General features: G+C 37.2%; 1 protein-coding gene across 1 annotated transcript; it reads left to right on the top strand.

Annotated features, from left to right (window-relative positions):
- Positions 1-8471: 8471 nt before the first annotated feature.
- Positions 8472-12233, top strand: LOC132050026 (probable protein phosphatase 2C 63). The gene is made up of 4 exons (XM_059441034.1): positions 8472-9479; positions 10066-10439; positions 11235-11471; positions 11810-12233. Exons 1-4 carry the CDS (start codon positions 9224-9226, stop codon positions 12059-12061), a joined length of 1119 nt encoding a protein of 372 aa, XP_059297017.1. The 5' UTR covers positions 8472-9223; the 3' UTR covers positions 12062-12233.
- Positions 12234-13324: the final 1091 nt, after the last annotated feature.

Raw genomic sequence — 13324 nt, 5'->3', positions numbered from 1 at the left:
CGGAGTGGAGGCACGTGGCCGAATCATATCAACATAAAGTTACTTACGGTTTGGGTTCCATTTCTCGGGAAATGGCAATTTGTCAGCGGGAATCAGATCCGCTATCCTGATTCGGACAAACCTGCCCTGCCATCCTCGGTCTCTTTTTTCATCCAGACCGGAGAAGGGCGCTTTTCCAGCTCGTTTTGAGAGTTTTATCATTCCCCCTCTAAAGACACGGGGGCTATATAGCCGAAGTAGGTGGTGCACCGTGAACGGAATGTTCATGTTTTTAGCAAAATAACGGAGGAGCATAATGATCCTCCAAAATGACGAGTGAATTTGGCCAAGGGTGATCTCGTACTACTTACAGAAATTGACCACCACAGGGTCGAGTGTGGTGAACATGAAAGGGTAAGTATAAACACTTAAGTACCCTTCTACGTAGGTCGATATGGCTTCATCCGAAATAACGACCTCCTTACCTTTCCAACCACAATCTTCCTTGACTTGTTCGAGTTTATTCGGGGGTATCGTGTCTGAGATAGGGCCGATATTTCGACACCTCGATCCCCTCGTGAGAAGGTTTCTCGACTTTGAAGTCCCGAATGGTCGAACAGTCTTGAGAACGAAGTTAGTTAGCAGTGGCTCTGGTTTAGAAGCCGAAGACGTCTCACCGGCCTTAGCCTTTGAAGATTTGCTTGTCATTTTGAAAGTATGAAGATAAGAAGGTTTTAAATGAAGGCTTAAAGATTGAACAGGAAATTAAGATGAAGATATGAAGATATGAAGGTATGAAGGTTTGAAGATATGAAGATCAACATATTCAGAACACACGAAGGTAAAAATTCCCTTTGGTAAAAGTCGGAAAGTGAAAAAAGAAGGGGAAAACTTACTTTTGTAGAGTGGGACCGAGACGCTTTACCTTCCGCAACCGTCTTCAGAGCCAACGGGGCTTCGACACGAGTCGATGTCAGACGGATGTGATGGATGTGACCTTGATCCTATCTAATCATGGAAAGCGTACGCGAGAAGGAGCCGGCGTCCTGACCAAACGGATCGTGCTTAAACGGGTCGACCTTCCGAAGAGACCTAGATCGGAACCTTGTATGAACACCTCCATGATCGGGTAAAGCTACCGAATATTTTGCAAAGGATGTGGTTTCGAACCAGGCGTGGCCGAGTTTAATGACAAGATGCTCGATTACGGTGGCCGGTAGCAAAACATGTCAGGTTTTTTTGATTATGGAATAAGTGATTACTGATCGAATATAACAAGGGCATATACGAAGGTTCGAGTACAAACAATACACAGGGAATGCTCAATGAAGGCCAACAACAACCAATTTGCAAAATTTCATTAAAGACTTTTTCTATTTCATAAAATTTTGACTATGCCGGATACATCATTACATCAGAAAAAGCAGAAGAAACCCTACTCTACAATCGGTAATTGAAAAACAAAAGTAAGGCAGCCACACCCTTACTCAACCTAACAAGTCAAAAGACGAGATCTCCGAGTCTATCCACGGGATGCGACAATGACGGGTGATACCAATTAAATGTCCCCATGATTTGCACCAGAGATGGATGATCCGGGAATGTCCAATCCCGGTGAATCTTCCTCATTGAGCACGATCACTGGTGTAGTTTTGCCCGAAGGCATTTCCCGACGGGTCCCCATAATATGACGAGTTCGAACTCGAGATCTAACCCCCGAATGCACAATGGGAAAACTTCCAGCCTCCCTGCGTCTAGGTGGCCTCGATGGAACGAGTGTTCTTCTTCCCCGAACTATGTCCTCGGCTACCGATTTTCCTTTGGAATCCCTCCTCGTCCGAAGTTCTGGAAACCAAAGGTATTGAGTTAAGATATAATACAGGGAAATAGGGATTGAAACGATCAGATTAAGAAGTTACCATGGTCTTTGCCTTTCCACCCTTCAGGTGCCATTCTTCTTCAAGAACGGCCTAAGCTACGAGAAGCCCATAGAAGGGCCATCACCCATTCAAAAATAGCAGTTTCGAGCGTGGGCTCAATTTGGATGGGGGGTTCCACACTTCGGGAAAATTGACAGACGATGGACGGTGAAGCTGAACCGTGCGTACCATCACGAACCGGTTAAGCCATCCTCAATCATAATCGTCTTCAGGATCGATTAGGCTTCGGCTTTCCCTGGGAAGCAACTGAATAATTCCCCCTCGGATCACCCGAGGTATATATAAATGAAGCAAATGATCGAGGGTAAAAGAGACTTCGGTCTCATTGGCCAACTTCTCAATACAAAACACGAGCCTCTAAATTTGCGGGGCGATCTGCCCGATACATATTCGATATCGACGGCAAAAGTCCTCGATTATCCTATGAACAGGGAGGGTGAACCCTATGGCAAAGGGATAAGTGTATGATAACGAGTAACCGGCAACGCGATGATTTATTTTCACACCCTCCCCATCGGGGAGAAGGTCGATATCTGCGCCTAGATGGCAATCTTCCCTGACCGTAGAAATGGCGCTATCACTGATACAAGATTCGAAATCTTCCACCAGGTCAAGATGGTGAAGGACTTTGCAGTCATTCGTATAAATAAAACCCGACGGAACAATACCGTGATATTAGATTCTAACTCCCTATCCAGCCGGCGGCTCCAGTCGATGGCATGAACGAATGCTGATCTTCACCCTGAGTCAACAGCGGTACGTAAGCCATGATCGTGGAAGGTCCTCCTTAACAAAAGGTATTCTCACCCTGGAACATGAAGATTGAAGATCCGAAGAGTATTATGGGCTCAATGCAGGAATATCAGTAGGTTTTGAGGTGGAACAAAGTGCGGTTTGAAGAAGTGCAGATGCATGGAAAAGAAAGAAGACATGGGCTTTATATAGAAAGAGATTGAAGAGATCTTGTAGCGTATCAAGGATCCTGATACAAGGAGGATTCCCCAAAAAGATTTGGCGGTACGGGTAATAATGACCTACCGTGGGCAAAGAGTGAGGTTTGACTTAAAGGTCCCGTCCTAGGAAATCGGAGGCGGCTGCTCAGTTTATTTGGGTCCATTCCCCGCCGTCAATAATTGTACCTCGGGAAATGGGGGGACTATCTATATCCGGGTAAAATCGAGGATACAGGCACGCTCGGTTTCCCGTTATTATTGTTATGCTCGGTCACGATACGACCGTCTCACAGGGAATGAGGCTTCAAGTTCGGGACGGGATGAGGCGATAAAGGAAGGGCGATTGACTGCCATCAGCGGGAGCTCAACCGGATATTTCGGTGTCGATCTCGGCAAAACAACTATCACCAGATTTACTTGCTTTATTTAGAATTGTACTAGGGTTGAAACTCCTCTACTATATAAAGGGGAGGTTATCATTCATGAAAGGGTTTGGCAATAACAAGGAGAGAAATAGTTTACATCAACAATTATAAGAATCTTATTAAATCCGTTCCCATCTGTTCTTAAGTTCATTTTCATTATACCTTGTGGGAGCTCGTAACAAAAGGGTATCGACCCTGGTTTCTATACCCGAGGCCATACGTATTTAACAGTTGGTTAGATCTGCTTTTCTGTTCATTTTATTGACACATCCCACTATTTAATCTTGAATTGAATTTAGCCACATATCTTTGGCATCGCGTACAAATTTAATTGTTCTCCATTTTAAGATTAAACAGTTTTAAGAAATTGATCATTTATTATGTACAAATTATTAATTTAGAACTCAATAACTCAAAAGGACTAAAATCTCAAATTCATTAACTTGTAATTCTGATTCCCCTTTTCACAGCGGATAAATTTAGTTATTTGGCATATAATTAACCTGGCCCTAATTGAGGACTAAAATCTTAAATTCATAAACTTTAAATCCCAATTCCGCCTCTCACAATATGTTAATTTAGTTATTCTGTGTGAAATTAACCTAACCCTAACAAGTAACAACCATATCCATTTGCCTTCTACAACTATGTTATACTCGCTCGTTTTTTTTTTATATATATATAAATTGTTCATGGTTGTTGTTGCTCCCAAACGCACACCCAAGTATACGCGGTCGTACAAGTAATATAGACTGTTAAGTCCATATATCTATCCCACAGAGACTTAGATTCTACTGTTAAACTAATTCAAATTCGAATGAAACTATTTAAGAAAGTGAAAATCAAGATGTTTGTTGTACTAAACTAAAGCGAAAAGTAAACAATTTGTGATGGGTGTTTTGTGGTCGAGAGTATTTTGACAAAGACTGAAAGATTTATCAGATGAAAGAAAGATCTAGGGTCATGGCTTTCGACAATCCAGTTGATCTTCGGACAATTCCACCTATTTTATTTCTTGGGTTACTAGTTGACGGGTTAATTATAACTTTATGATATTCTCTAAAACTACTCACAAGCCTGTAGATGTTACTATAACGCCTATATCTCTATGGTCATCAGAGGTAACAAGAACGCATTTAATTCTCCGTATTCAACTAAGTAGGGCTAAAGGGTATATCTCTATCCTCAGTAGCGAAACGATTAAATCGAACAAATTCTATTTATTCTTATTACGTACGTGAACTCCCTTTCTCAAGTCCAATTCACGCACAAACAGATAGTGTCTAACTATTGGCCAGATAATCAAACAATTAAGATCAAGAATAAATAAGCAACCCAAAATATGAAAATTTAATTGATAGAAATAGTCACTAAACCAACTATCATGTCTTTCGCCACAACCCTAGAATTAAGAAATTTAGCTACTCATGATTCTCAATGAACAACAAGAATTCATGAATAATCTAGGGTTAAAAAGATGAAAATAAAATAAAATCTAGAGAGAGAAAGTAAAACAGCAGCTTACAAGTCTTCGAATATCCAGCCCACCGTTTTCAGCTAATAAAGTGTCTATATATACCCTAGGGTTAAAACAAAAAATAAGTAAACCTAATCCCGATCGAAACGGGAAAGCTGCCCGTCGCTGTGCTTTCCTTCCGCGATGCGGAAGGATAGCCTGATGCACTTCCGCTGTGCGGATGAAAAGCCTGATGGTAAATTTTGGTCATGAACTTGTTCTGTCCGCTTTCCTCCCGCGATACGGATGAAAAGCGGGACCTTTAGTTCAATTTTTTTTTCCTTTTAGTTCATCACTTGTGGTCTTCGACTCGTCACCTCGTGTAATCATCATATGCTCCAAAATCAATCACTTTTAGCCCGATTTTCCATCATTTGTCTTCATCGTACCTATACACATGAAATATAACGACATAAGTTCAAATACGACGATTGCATCATAGATTAAGCGATAAAAGTCATAAGAATAGGATGTAAAATGACATGAAACAGAGATATTTGTGCCAAATATCAATTGTCTGTAAATATTTTAAATCTAGTCAAAGTTAACCACGATGCTCTATGTGAGTCCACTCCCCGTGACATGCCAACAATGTTATATGTTCCATCAAATACTCAATAATAAATTACTTAAATATAATTACTTCATACTTCTTCCCTCAACGGAAGTAAAATTTAACTTATTTTTTCTAAGTAGCCTTTAAATAATATTTTCTTTTTTTTTTAAGAAAAGGTAACCTTTACTCATAGAGGGGATCTTAATAGCTCAGTTATTGTATTTTCACTTTGTTGGTGAGGATTCAATTTCCCACTTTGTAATTCTCTCTTCTATTTTCCCTCCCCCTACTCCCTATATATTCAAATAAAAATAAGAAAAGAACCTCATTCATAGACATATACAACGGTAAAACCGAAATTATGCGTAGTCTGCTTTGTACTAAAAATAACCTTATATTCCTTTGTTATGCTCCAAACGAAATACGAAGGTCTAGGGTTGGGCGTTCGGTTGGTTCGGTTCGGTTTCACAAATTTGGTTCTGTTTTTCGGTTTGTAAAAAATGGGTACCGAAACCGAACTGAAATAACTTCGGTTCAATTCGGTTTTTGCAATTTCAGTTCGGTTTATTCGGTCGGCTTCTTCGGTTTAGATATGGATGACATAGTTAAGCATCAAGCCGATACTTCATCATTCCATAAAATCCTAATAGAGCTCGGTGTGAGACGGTAGAAGTGTTATTTGCATAATAATAACTTCATCACCAAAATACAAATTAATGCGGTGGCGAAATTTCCCACATTTCACTTAAGTCCTCTATTACTAGTATTTCTTGTTTATCGCCCAACATCTTCTCTACAATCCAAGAGATATGACGGAGAAGTCGATTATAAGTAGTTCCTACTTGTGAAACTTTGTTGTATCACATCTTCCTACCACTAACCAAGAAGAGTTTTTTATTCACAATTTGCAATGTTAATATTACTAAGATACCAGCCATTGTCACAAGAAAATATGCTAATGGGTGTGCTAAGGTACATTGTTGAGGAAATTTATTAAAAATCTACAAGGAATTGTACAAGGAATATATAATATATGTTTCAAGAAAAAAATGGCTTGTTAAAATTCGATTTTTCTATTTAATCGAATTAAATTTTGCATAATCCGAAAATCGAATTGTTGAAATCTTATAAATTTAAATCGAATCAAACCGAAAAAACTGAAAAACCGAAACCAAAATTAACTTCGGTTCGATTCAGTCAATTTTTTCGGTTTGAACCATATTATGCCCAGCCCTACGGAGGTCCCGCATGTCTTTATTTTCCTTTTCAATTTACTCTTTATAGTGGCACCTTTTCACCGCGAGTATTAAATGATTTTAGTTTGTCGTACAAAACCTATAGTAGGAGTATTAAAGAAATTTTAACATGTGAACTATTTAATATTCTAGTCAACAATTGTATTTATTAGTACCATTTACCAAATTCTAACTGCATTGACTGGTAATTAAGGCAACAATTATGGCGTGAACGGAGGAAAGAAATAGTACTAGATGTCCAACTTAAGGCACCGAGTATGGAAAATTTGTCTTGAAAGTTGAGAAATATTACTACTAGTTTTCCAACTTTTGAATGGGAAAGAGAAAAAAACATGGTATATATATCTCTCTCTCTCCAAATCCATAAGATTGTAGGTATATATTTATTACTAAAAAGGAAAAATATATATTTATACTACTTTTAAATGGAAAAGCTTGTATTTGTACTAATTTTTCATGCGACCTGTCAATGCTCCATCTTTATTTAAGATGTCTCAAGATGTTTAATTCAATTACACTAAAATACTCTTTTTAATATGATTTCAACTTTTACACATTGATAATATAACAAAAATTTACACAGAACCGTTTAAATATTTATTAGAATCTGTACAATTATACCAATTAGGAAGTTACAATGTAAAATGTTGATCAATTTTTTTACCTTTCATAGTGCATTTCTTGTTAATAAAATTTTGGTTATAGCTATTTTTTAAAAATAATGGTTGTTTGACTGCTTTGTCGTGTTTTATTTAGCATTTTGTTATGACTTTGTTATTTTTGTTAACTCTTTTTCAAGACTACTGTGATTTACTTTTCTTTGAGCCGAGGGTCTATCGGAAGTAGCCTCTCTAGGGTAAGCTCTACGTACATTCTACTCTCTCAAATCTCACTTTGTGGGGGCATTAATTGGGCATGTTGTTGTTGTTGGTTGTTCGACCATTTTACGTGAACATCATGCTCCAAAAGCTCCTCCAAAGAGTTCCAATTGACAGTAGACTTGATTTATTTATTTTTTTGTAGCGTATAGGTTAAAAATCCCCCTAAATTATCACCATGAACTCACTGTGACATGTAGACACATTTTTATGACTTTTTCATTTCACACGTGCCTCTCATCAAATTATCCTAAATGATTTGCCACATATTCACTACTAACAAATAAGAATTAGAAACTAATTTGAAACGTACAATTTTGATTTACTATACTTTATAATTATTAATTTAATATTTTCTTACAATTACTTCCTCCGGTATATTTTACTTGTCATTTTTTTTCACCCCCCCTTGAGAAAATATTAATTAAAAAAATAATTTGACTAAATTATCCTTATTATTCTTTGATCTCAATTAATACTATTCTCTTTTTCACGCACATTAATTTCGGTCCATATTTATTGTCTAAGGATAAAGGTGAAAAATTTCTCCCTCCGGATTGAAAGAGTGTCCACTTATCAAATCGAGAAAGAATTAACTTTACTACAGTATGTTGGACCATTTTTATTTTTATTAAAGACAAATTGGAGGAATTATTAATCTAATTATCTAGTCGAATGGGAACATGTTTAAATCCTGTGTCTAGTCAGACAGAGAATAAATATGGACTGTGGATAACTAACAAATGAAACATGACAGAGTCAAAATCGGAAAGAGATGTTAAATGACTAACAACTGACATCGCACAAAAACGGATAAAGCAGTATGTATGTATTGCTCTTTAGAGTATTTGTACGACTAAAGTTTTTCTACATAAATAAAAGACGCGTAAAGAGTAGGTACTTAATTTTTCCGTGTCCCTTGTCTTTTTTTATACGCGGTTTTTCCCCCACTACTCTCTCCTAAAGTCTTTAACTAATCCCCTCTCTTCTTCCCACTTTTTCAATTTTGTTTTATCTCTCTCAGACAATTCATCAAACACCTTCCGATCATTCCCCAAAAACACAGTAAACGGAGAATAAAATTGCTGTTTTAGCCGAGATTGTTATTGATTTATTGAGTTAACGCTGCTCTCTTCTGCAATTTCTGTATTCTTCCTTTTTCTCTCTCAGATAATTCATCAAGCATCTTCCGATCAATCTCCAAAACACAGTAAAACGGAGAAGATTATCGCGGTTTTAGCCGACCACTTGTTATTTGGGATCGATAATTTAATTGATTTATTGGCTTAAGGCCGCTCTCTTTTTCACTTCTCTATTTTCTTCCTTTTTCTATGTCAGACAATTCATCAAGCACCTTCCGATCAATCCAAGAAACAGTAAAACGGAGAACTTAATTGCTGTTTTAGCCAACCACTTCTTATATTGTAACTGGCCGGTCTGTTCTTCTTCTTTTTGTATTCTTCCTTTTTTCTCTGTCACACAATTCATCAAACACCTTCCGATCATTCCCCAAAACACGGTAAAATCGCAGTTTTAGCCGACCTCTTCTGGTCTGGTTTGGGGTTTATGTTGTAATTGAATTATTGATTTAACGCCGCTCTCTTCTTCCACTATCTATTTTCTTCCTTTTTCTCTGTCAGACAAGTCAACGAACACCTTCCGATCATTCCCCAAAACACGGTAAAATCGAGGTTTTTAATCGATTGATTAACGGAAAAGTATGATGAGATTGTGTTACAGGCCATTGGAAAGATGTTTGGGTAGGCGAAGCGGTGATGGGTTATTGTGGCATACAGATTTAAAGCCTCATTCATCTGGCGATTTTTCGATGGCGGTTGTTCAGGCGAATTCTTCATTAGAAGATCAAAGCCAAGTGCTTACTTCTCCTTCAGCTACATATGTTGGTGTTTATGATGGTCATGGTGGCCCTGAAGCTGCTCGATTTGTTAATAGACACCTCTTCCCTTATTTACATAGTAAGTAATTTCAATTTATGTGATACTTTTCGCTTTGTGGATATAAACTTTGACCGATATTTTTGAGATGTATTTTGTCACCAAATTGATATGAGAAAAGTTGCAACTTTACATGTAATTTTAGAATATATATAAGTTTTAATCTTAAGATATTGAGTTAATCTAATCTAATTTAGGTTCAAAGTTTAGTCAAATTGGCTCTAATTTTGGTTTTACACGTCATTTCTTATGTGGGTCATTTGGTGTTGCTTCAGTCTGTTGTTTTGCTTCTTAAGATTGGTTCTTTTCCTCTTTGGTTTTAAGGTGTTTGATTTGATTATGAATATTGTTAATAAACTCTTTTCTCTTTGTGTACGATCTAGTTTAGAAGCTGTTAAAGGGAGATAGTTTTGATTCCTTACTCTAGTTCTTGAACGCGTGCTTTACTGCGTGCCTTATCCTTAGTCCAACTAGGGAATAATTTTGTTGATGAGTTGTGGTTGGCCTTTTATGTTAACATGAGTCGCGTGGTCTATTTCGACTGCATATTCTTGTGTTGTACATGAAGCACTATTTATCTAATTTATTTGCTTTCAATTTGGTGTAGAGTTCCAGAAAGAGCAAGGGTGTTTATCATCAGAGGTGATAAAGAGGGCATTTAGTGCCACAGAAGAGGATTTTATTCGATTGGTGAAGCAATCATTGCCGTTAATGCCAAAGATTGCTTCAGTTGGATCATGTTGTTTGGTTGGTGCTATTTCGGGAAGTGAATTATACGTAGCTAATTTAGGAGACTCCAGGGCAGTTCTTGGACGCAGAGGTTATGACGGGGAGAGAAGTAAAGTGGTTGCAGAAAGGTTGTCAACTGATCATAATGTTTCATGTGAGAAGGTGCGGAAAGAGGTTGAAGCACTTCATCCTGATGATTCATCTATAGTGGTATATTGCCGAGGAGTTTGGAGAGTTAAAGGCATAATTCAGGTGAGCTTGCTTATTTGATGCTTACTTAAAACCAAATCTGTCTCTTTTCTTGCTGGATGACGTATGCTTTTTGTTGAACGCTGTTATTACAACAACATACCCAGTGAAATCCCACAAGTGAGGTCTGGGTAGGTTAGAGTGTATGCACACCTTACCCCTACCTTGGGAGGTAGAGAGGCTGTAATTGAGATTTAATAATGTCAATTCTGAACAATCCAAAGCCATACTATTTGTTTCTTGACTTCCCTTGGTTCTTTTATCGGCTTTATGGTTTGCGTTGTTCGTTAAGTGAACTGCATTTTGGAGTTCTTCAGCTTTGGCTGTTTTTCTTTTTTCTTTTTTGAAAAGTAAAAGCACGACTTACAGGAACTTGCTTCTGAGATTCCCACTTATCTTGGTTATGTACAATTCATAGCTGTAACATCAAAATGTTGTGTTGTTGTCCTTAAGGGTTGTCTACTTTAAGGCCAATGATTTACCACTGTTATGGGCTGGCGTAACGCATTTATTTGGATTTTCTTGAAAAGCTTTTTATTTGTCTTCCTTATTCCTTATAGTTGCTCCAGAGTTCTCAGTGTGTAGAATTAAATTGATTGTTTTGTAAGAAAGAATATCTGCACTTTGTTTGTAGCCTTTTCATGTCTTTGCTCTGTACTCGACTTTGTCATGTGAACATGTGAGAAAGATACTTATGCATGGTGCCTTTTGTTTGTAGCCTCTTTGTGTCTTTGCTCTTTAGTCAAGACTTTGTCATGTGAACATGGGAGAAAGATACTTATACATGGCACTTTGCAGGTCTCGAGATCCATTGGAGATGCCTATCTAAAGAGACCTGAGTTAATCAGGGATCCTGTCTTTCAACAATATGGAAATCCTGTTCCTTTGAAGCGGGCTGTAATGACAGCAGAACCTTCCATAGTTACAAGAAAACTTAGACAGCATGACTTATTTGTGATATTTGCTTCTGATGGCCTCTGGGAACACCTAACTGATGAAGCAGCTGTGGAAATAGTCTTTAAAAACCCAAGAGCTGTAAGTTGACATTTCTTTTATTCTTGTTTTCTGTTGACAAGTTATGGAAAAATATCTACATTTGTTGCCAAGCTACTGCTATAGTTGGCTGTTAATACAGTCCGGACTCAAGTCTGTTTAACCTGAGAGGGAATTGATAATGACTTTGATGACATTCTTGTTTAAGTCCATCTTAGCAAACTTGAGACCTGTTACTCGATTAGATATTGATATCTTTGATAAGATATGGGAGTGGTTCTTGCCAATTTCGTTTGTTTGATAATGTAACCACTCCCACTTCGTGGGCATTTGAAGTTTATACTATCATGAACTGATCTTTTTGGTTGGTGTACTTGCAGGGAATAGCTAAGAGACTGGTGGGAGAAGCCATTAAGGAGGCTGCTAAGAAGAGGGAGATGAGGTACAAGGACATCAAGAAAATAGAGAAGGGGATTAGGCGACATTTCCACGATGATATAACAGTTATAGTGATGTATCTTGATCAACAGAAAAACTCTTTCCAATCCAAAGGCATCGTTGGCTGTATCAGTCCGCCTGTGGACATCTCTTCTTATCATTCAGATGGAGTTGCTGATGAACCAAGTGGATAGAGTTTCTTAAACAGGTAATACAGCCTCTTGGGGCAAGCAGTGTATAATGGATACAGTAGGATTATGGTAGTGAAAATGAAATTATATGTGGAAAGAGTGCAGGTTATTGTACATATAATCACAGTTTTGGGTTGGCTGGTTGAATGCATTGCCGGCAGAAGCTTTCAGTTTAGGAGCTGACCAAACACACATTTTTTTTTTTCAGACGGATTCTCTTCTCTTTTTTTCTTGTTTTTTTCTAAAGATTAATAGTGAAATGGATGTCCATGATTTTGAGCATAAATATGTCTTTAATTACTTAAATGGTTAATTTCTGTGAGACCGGACATTTCCAGGTTCCATGAGGGTTTGTGCTGGAGGTGGGATTAAAAAAATATGAAAAGCAAATCTCCGCTTCAGAAACGAAAATTTATATCAAATACTTTCTCTGCAGTTCAATGTTGTTTCAGTGATTGGTTTCTTTCTTTGGGAATTTTCACCAATCTTTATAGTAAATTGGCCCTTTTGGCATCAGTCGGCAAGTATTTCCTCCAACTTGCGTACAAGTGAGCACCTCAACTTGTCTCTACCTTTCTAGTTGAACACTCCAATTTGCAAAATGATCGTTTAGACACCTTCAAAATTTATGTGTCACGTCAGCATTTATGTTTACATGTTTTAACATTATATAAGTTGAGGTGCCTATTTGTGCACACTCAAAGTTTGAGGGTATACTTGCCAGTTGAGGCTAAATTTGATTAAAATTAATCACTAATAATTAATGGCTCATGAAATATTTTCCGTTAATAGTCATGAATATTTTCAAGATTCAATTAGTCAACTATTTCTCAATTCCAAATAGTCTGTTTATACCGTGATTAGTAATGCATAAATTAAAATATAAGAATTACTAGTAATGTAAAGGTCATTTCTTTTTCTTTTTTGAAGAGGATATTTTCAAAGAAGAATAAAACTAACGAGTGTGAGGGTATTTTTTATTAACTTAAATTTTACTTTGTGTATTATTAATACTCGTATTCTTATTTCGCATTCTATCCCGCATAAAATAATACATAGATTTTCAAATAACTTATGTAGGTATTATTTTATGTGAACAACAAAAATAAGCAACCAAAACATGTTTGTGATTGTGAGAAATTTAATGCGATTGTAAAACCTCTTCTTCTACCAACTGAACATGGTTTAATAGTTTTAAGTTGATTGCCACCAATAGTTGATTGACCATTTTAAATTTTCAAGTCACCAAATAGACACCTCTGATGG

The sequence above is a fragment of the Lycium ferocissimum genome, chromosome 3 (genome assembly GCF_029784015.1).
Source record: "Lycium ferocissimum isolate CSIRO_LF1 chromosome 3, AGI_CSIRO_Lferr_CH_V1, whole genome shotgun sequence".
Classification (NCBI taxonomy): domain Eukaryota; kingdom Viridiplantae; phylum Streptophyta; class Magnoliopsida; order Solanales; family Solanaceae; genus Lycium; species Lycium ferocissimum.
This window is presented reverse-complemented; position numbering and strand designations above follow the sequence as displayed.

Coding starts and splice junctions, on each gene's coding strand:
- LOC132050026 (XM_059441034.1), top strand. CDS start 9,224: ATGATGAGATTGTGTTACAGGCCATTGGAAAGATGTTTGGGTAGGCGA. Junction 10,440..11,234: donor GAGTTAAAGGCATAATTCAG/GTGAGCTTGCTT, acceptor GGCACTTTGCAG/GTCTCGAGATCCATTGGAGA. Junction 11,472..11,809: donor TCTTTAAAAACCCAAGAGCT/GTAAGTTGACAT, acceptor GTGTACTTGCAG/GGAATAGCTAAGAGACTGGT.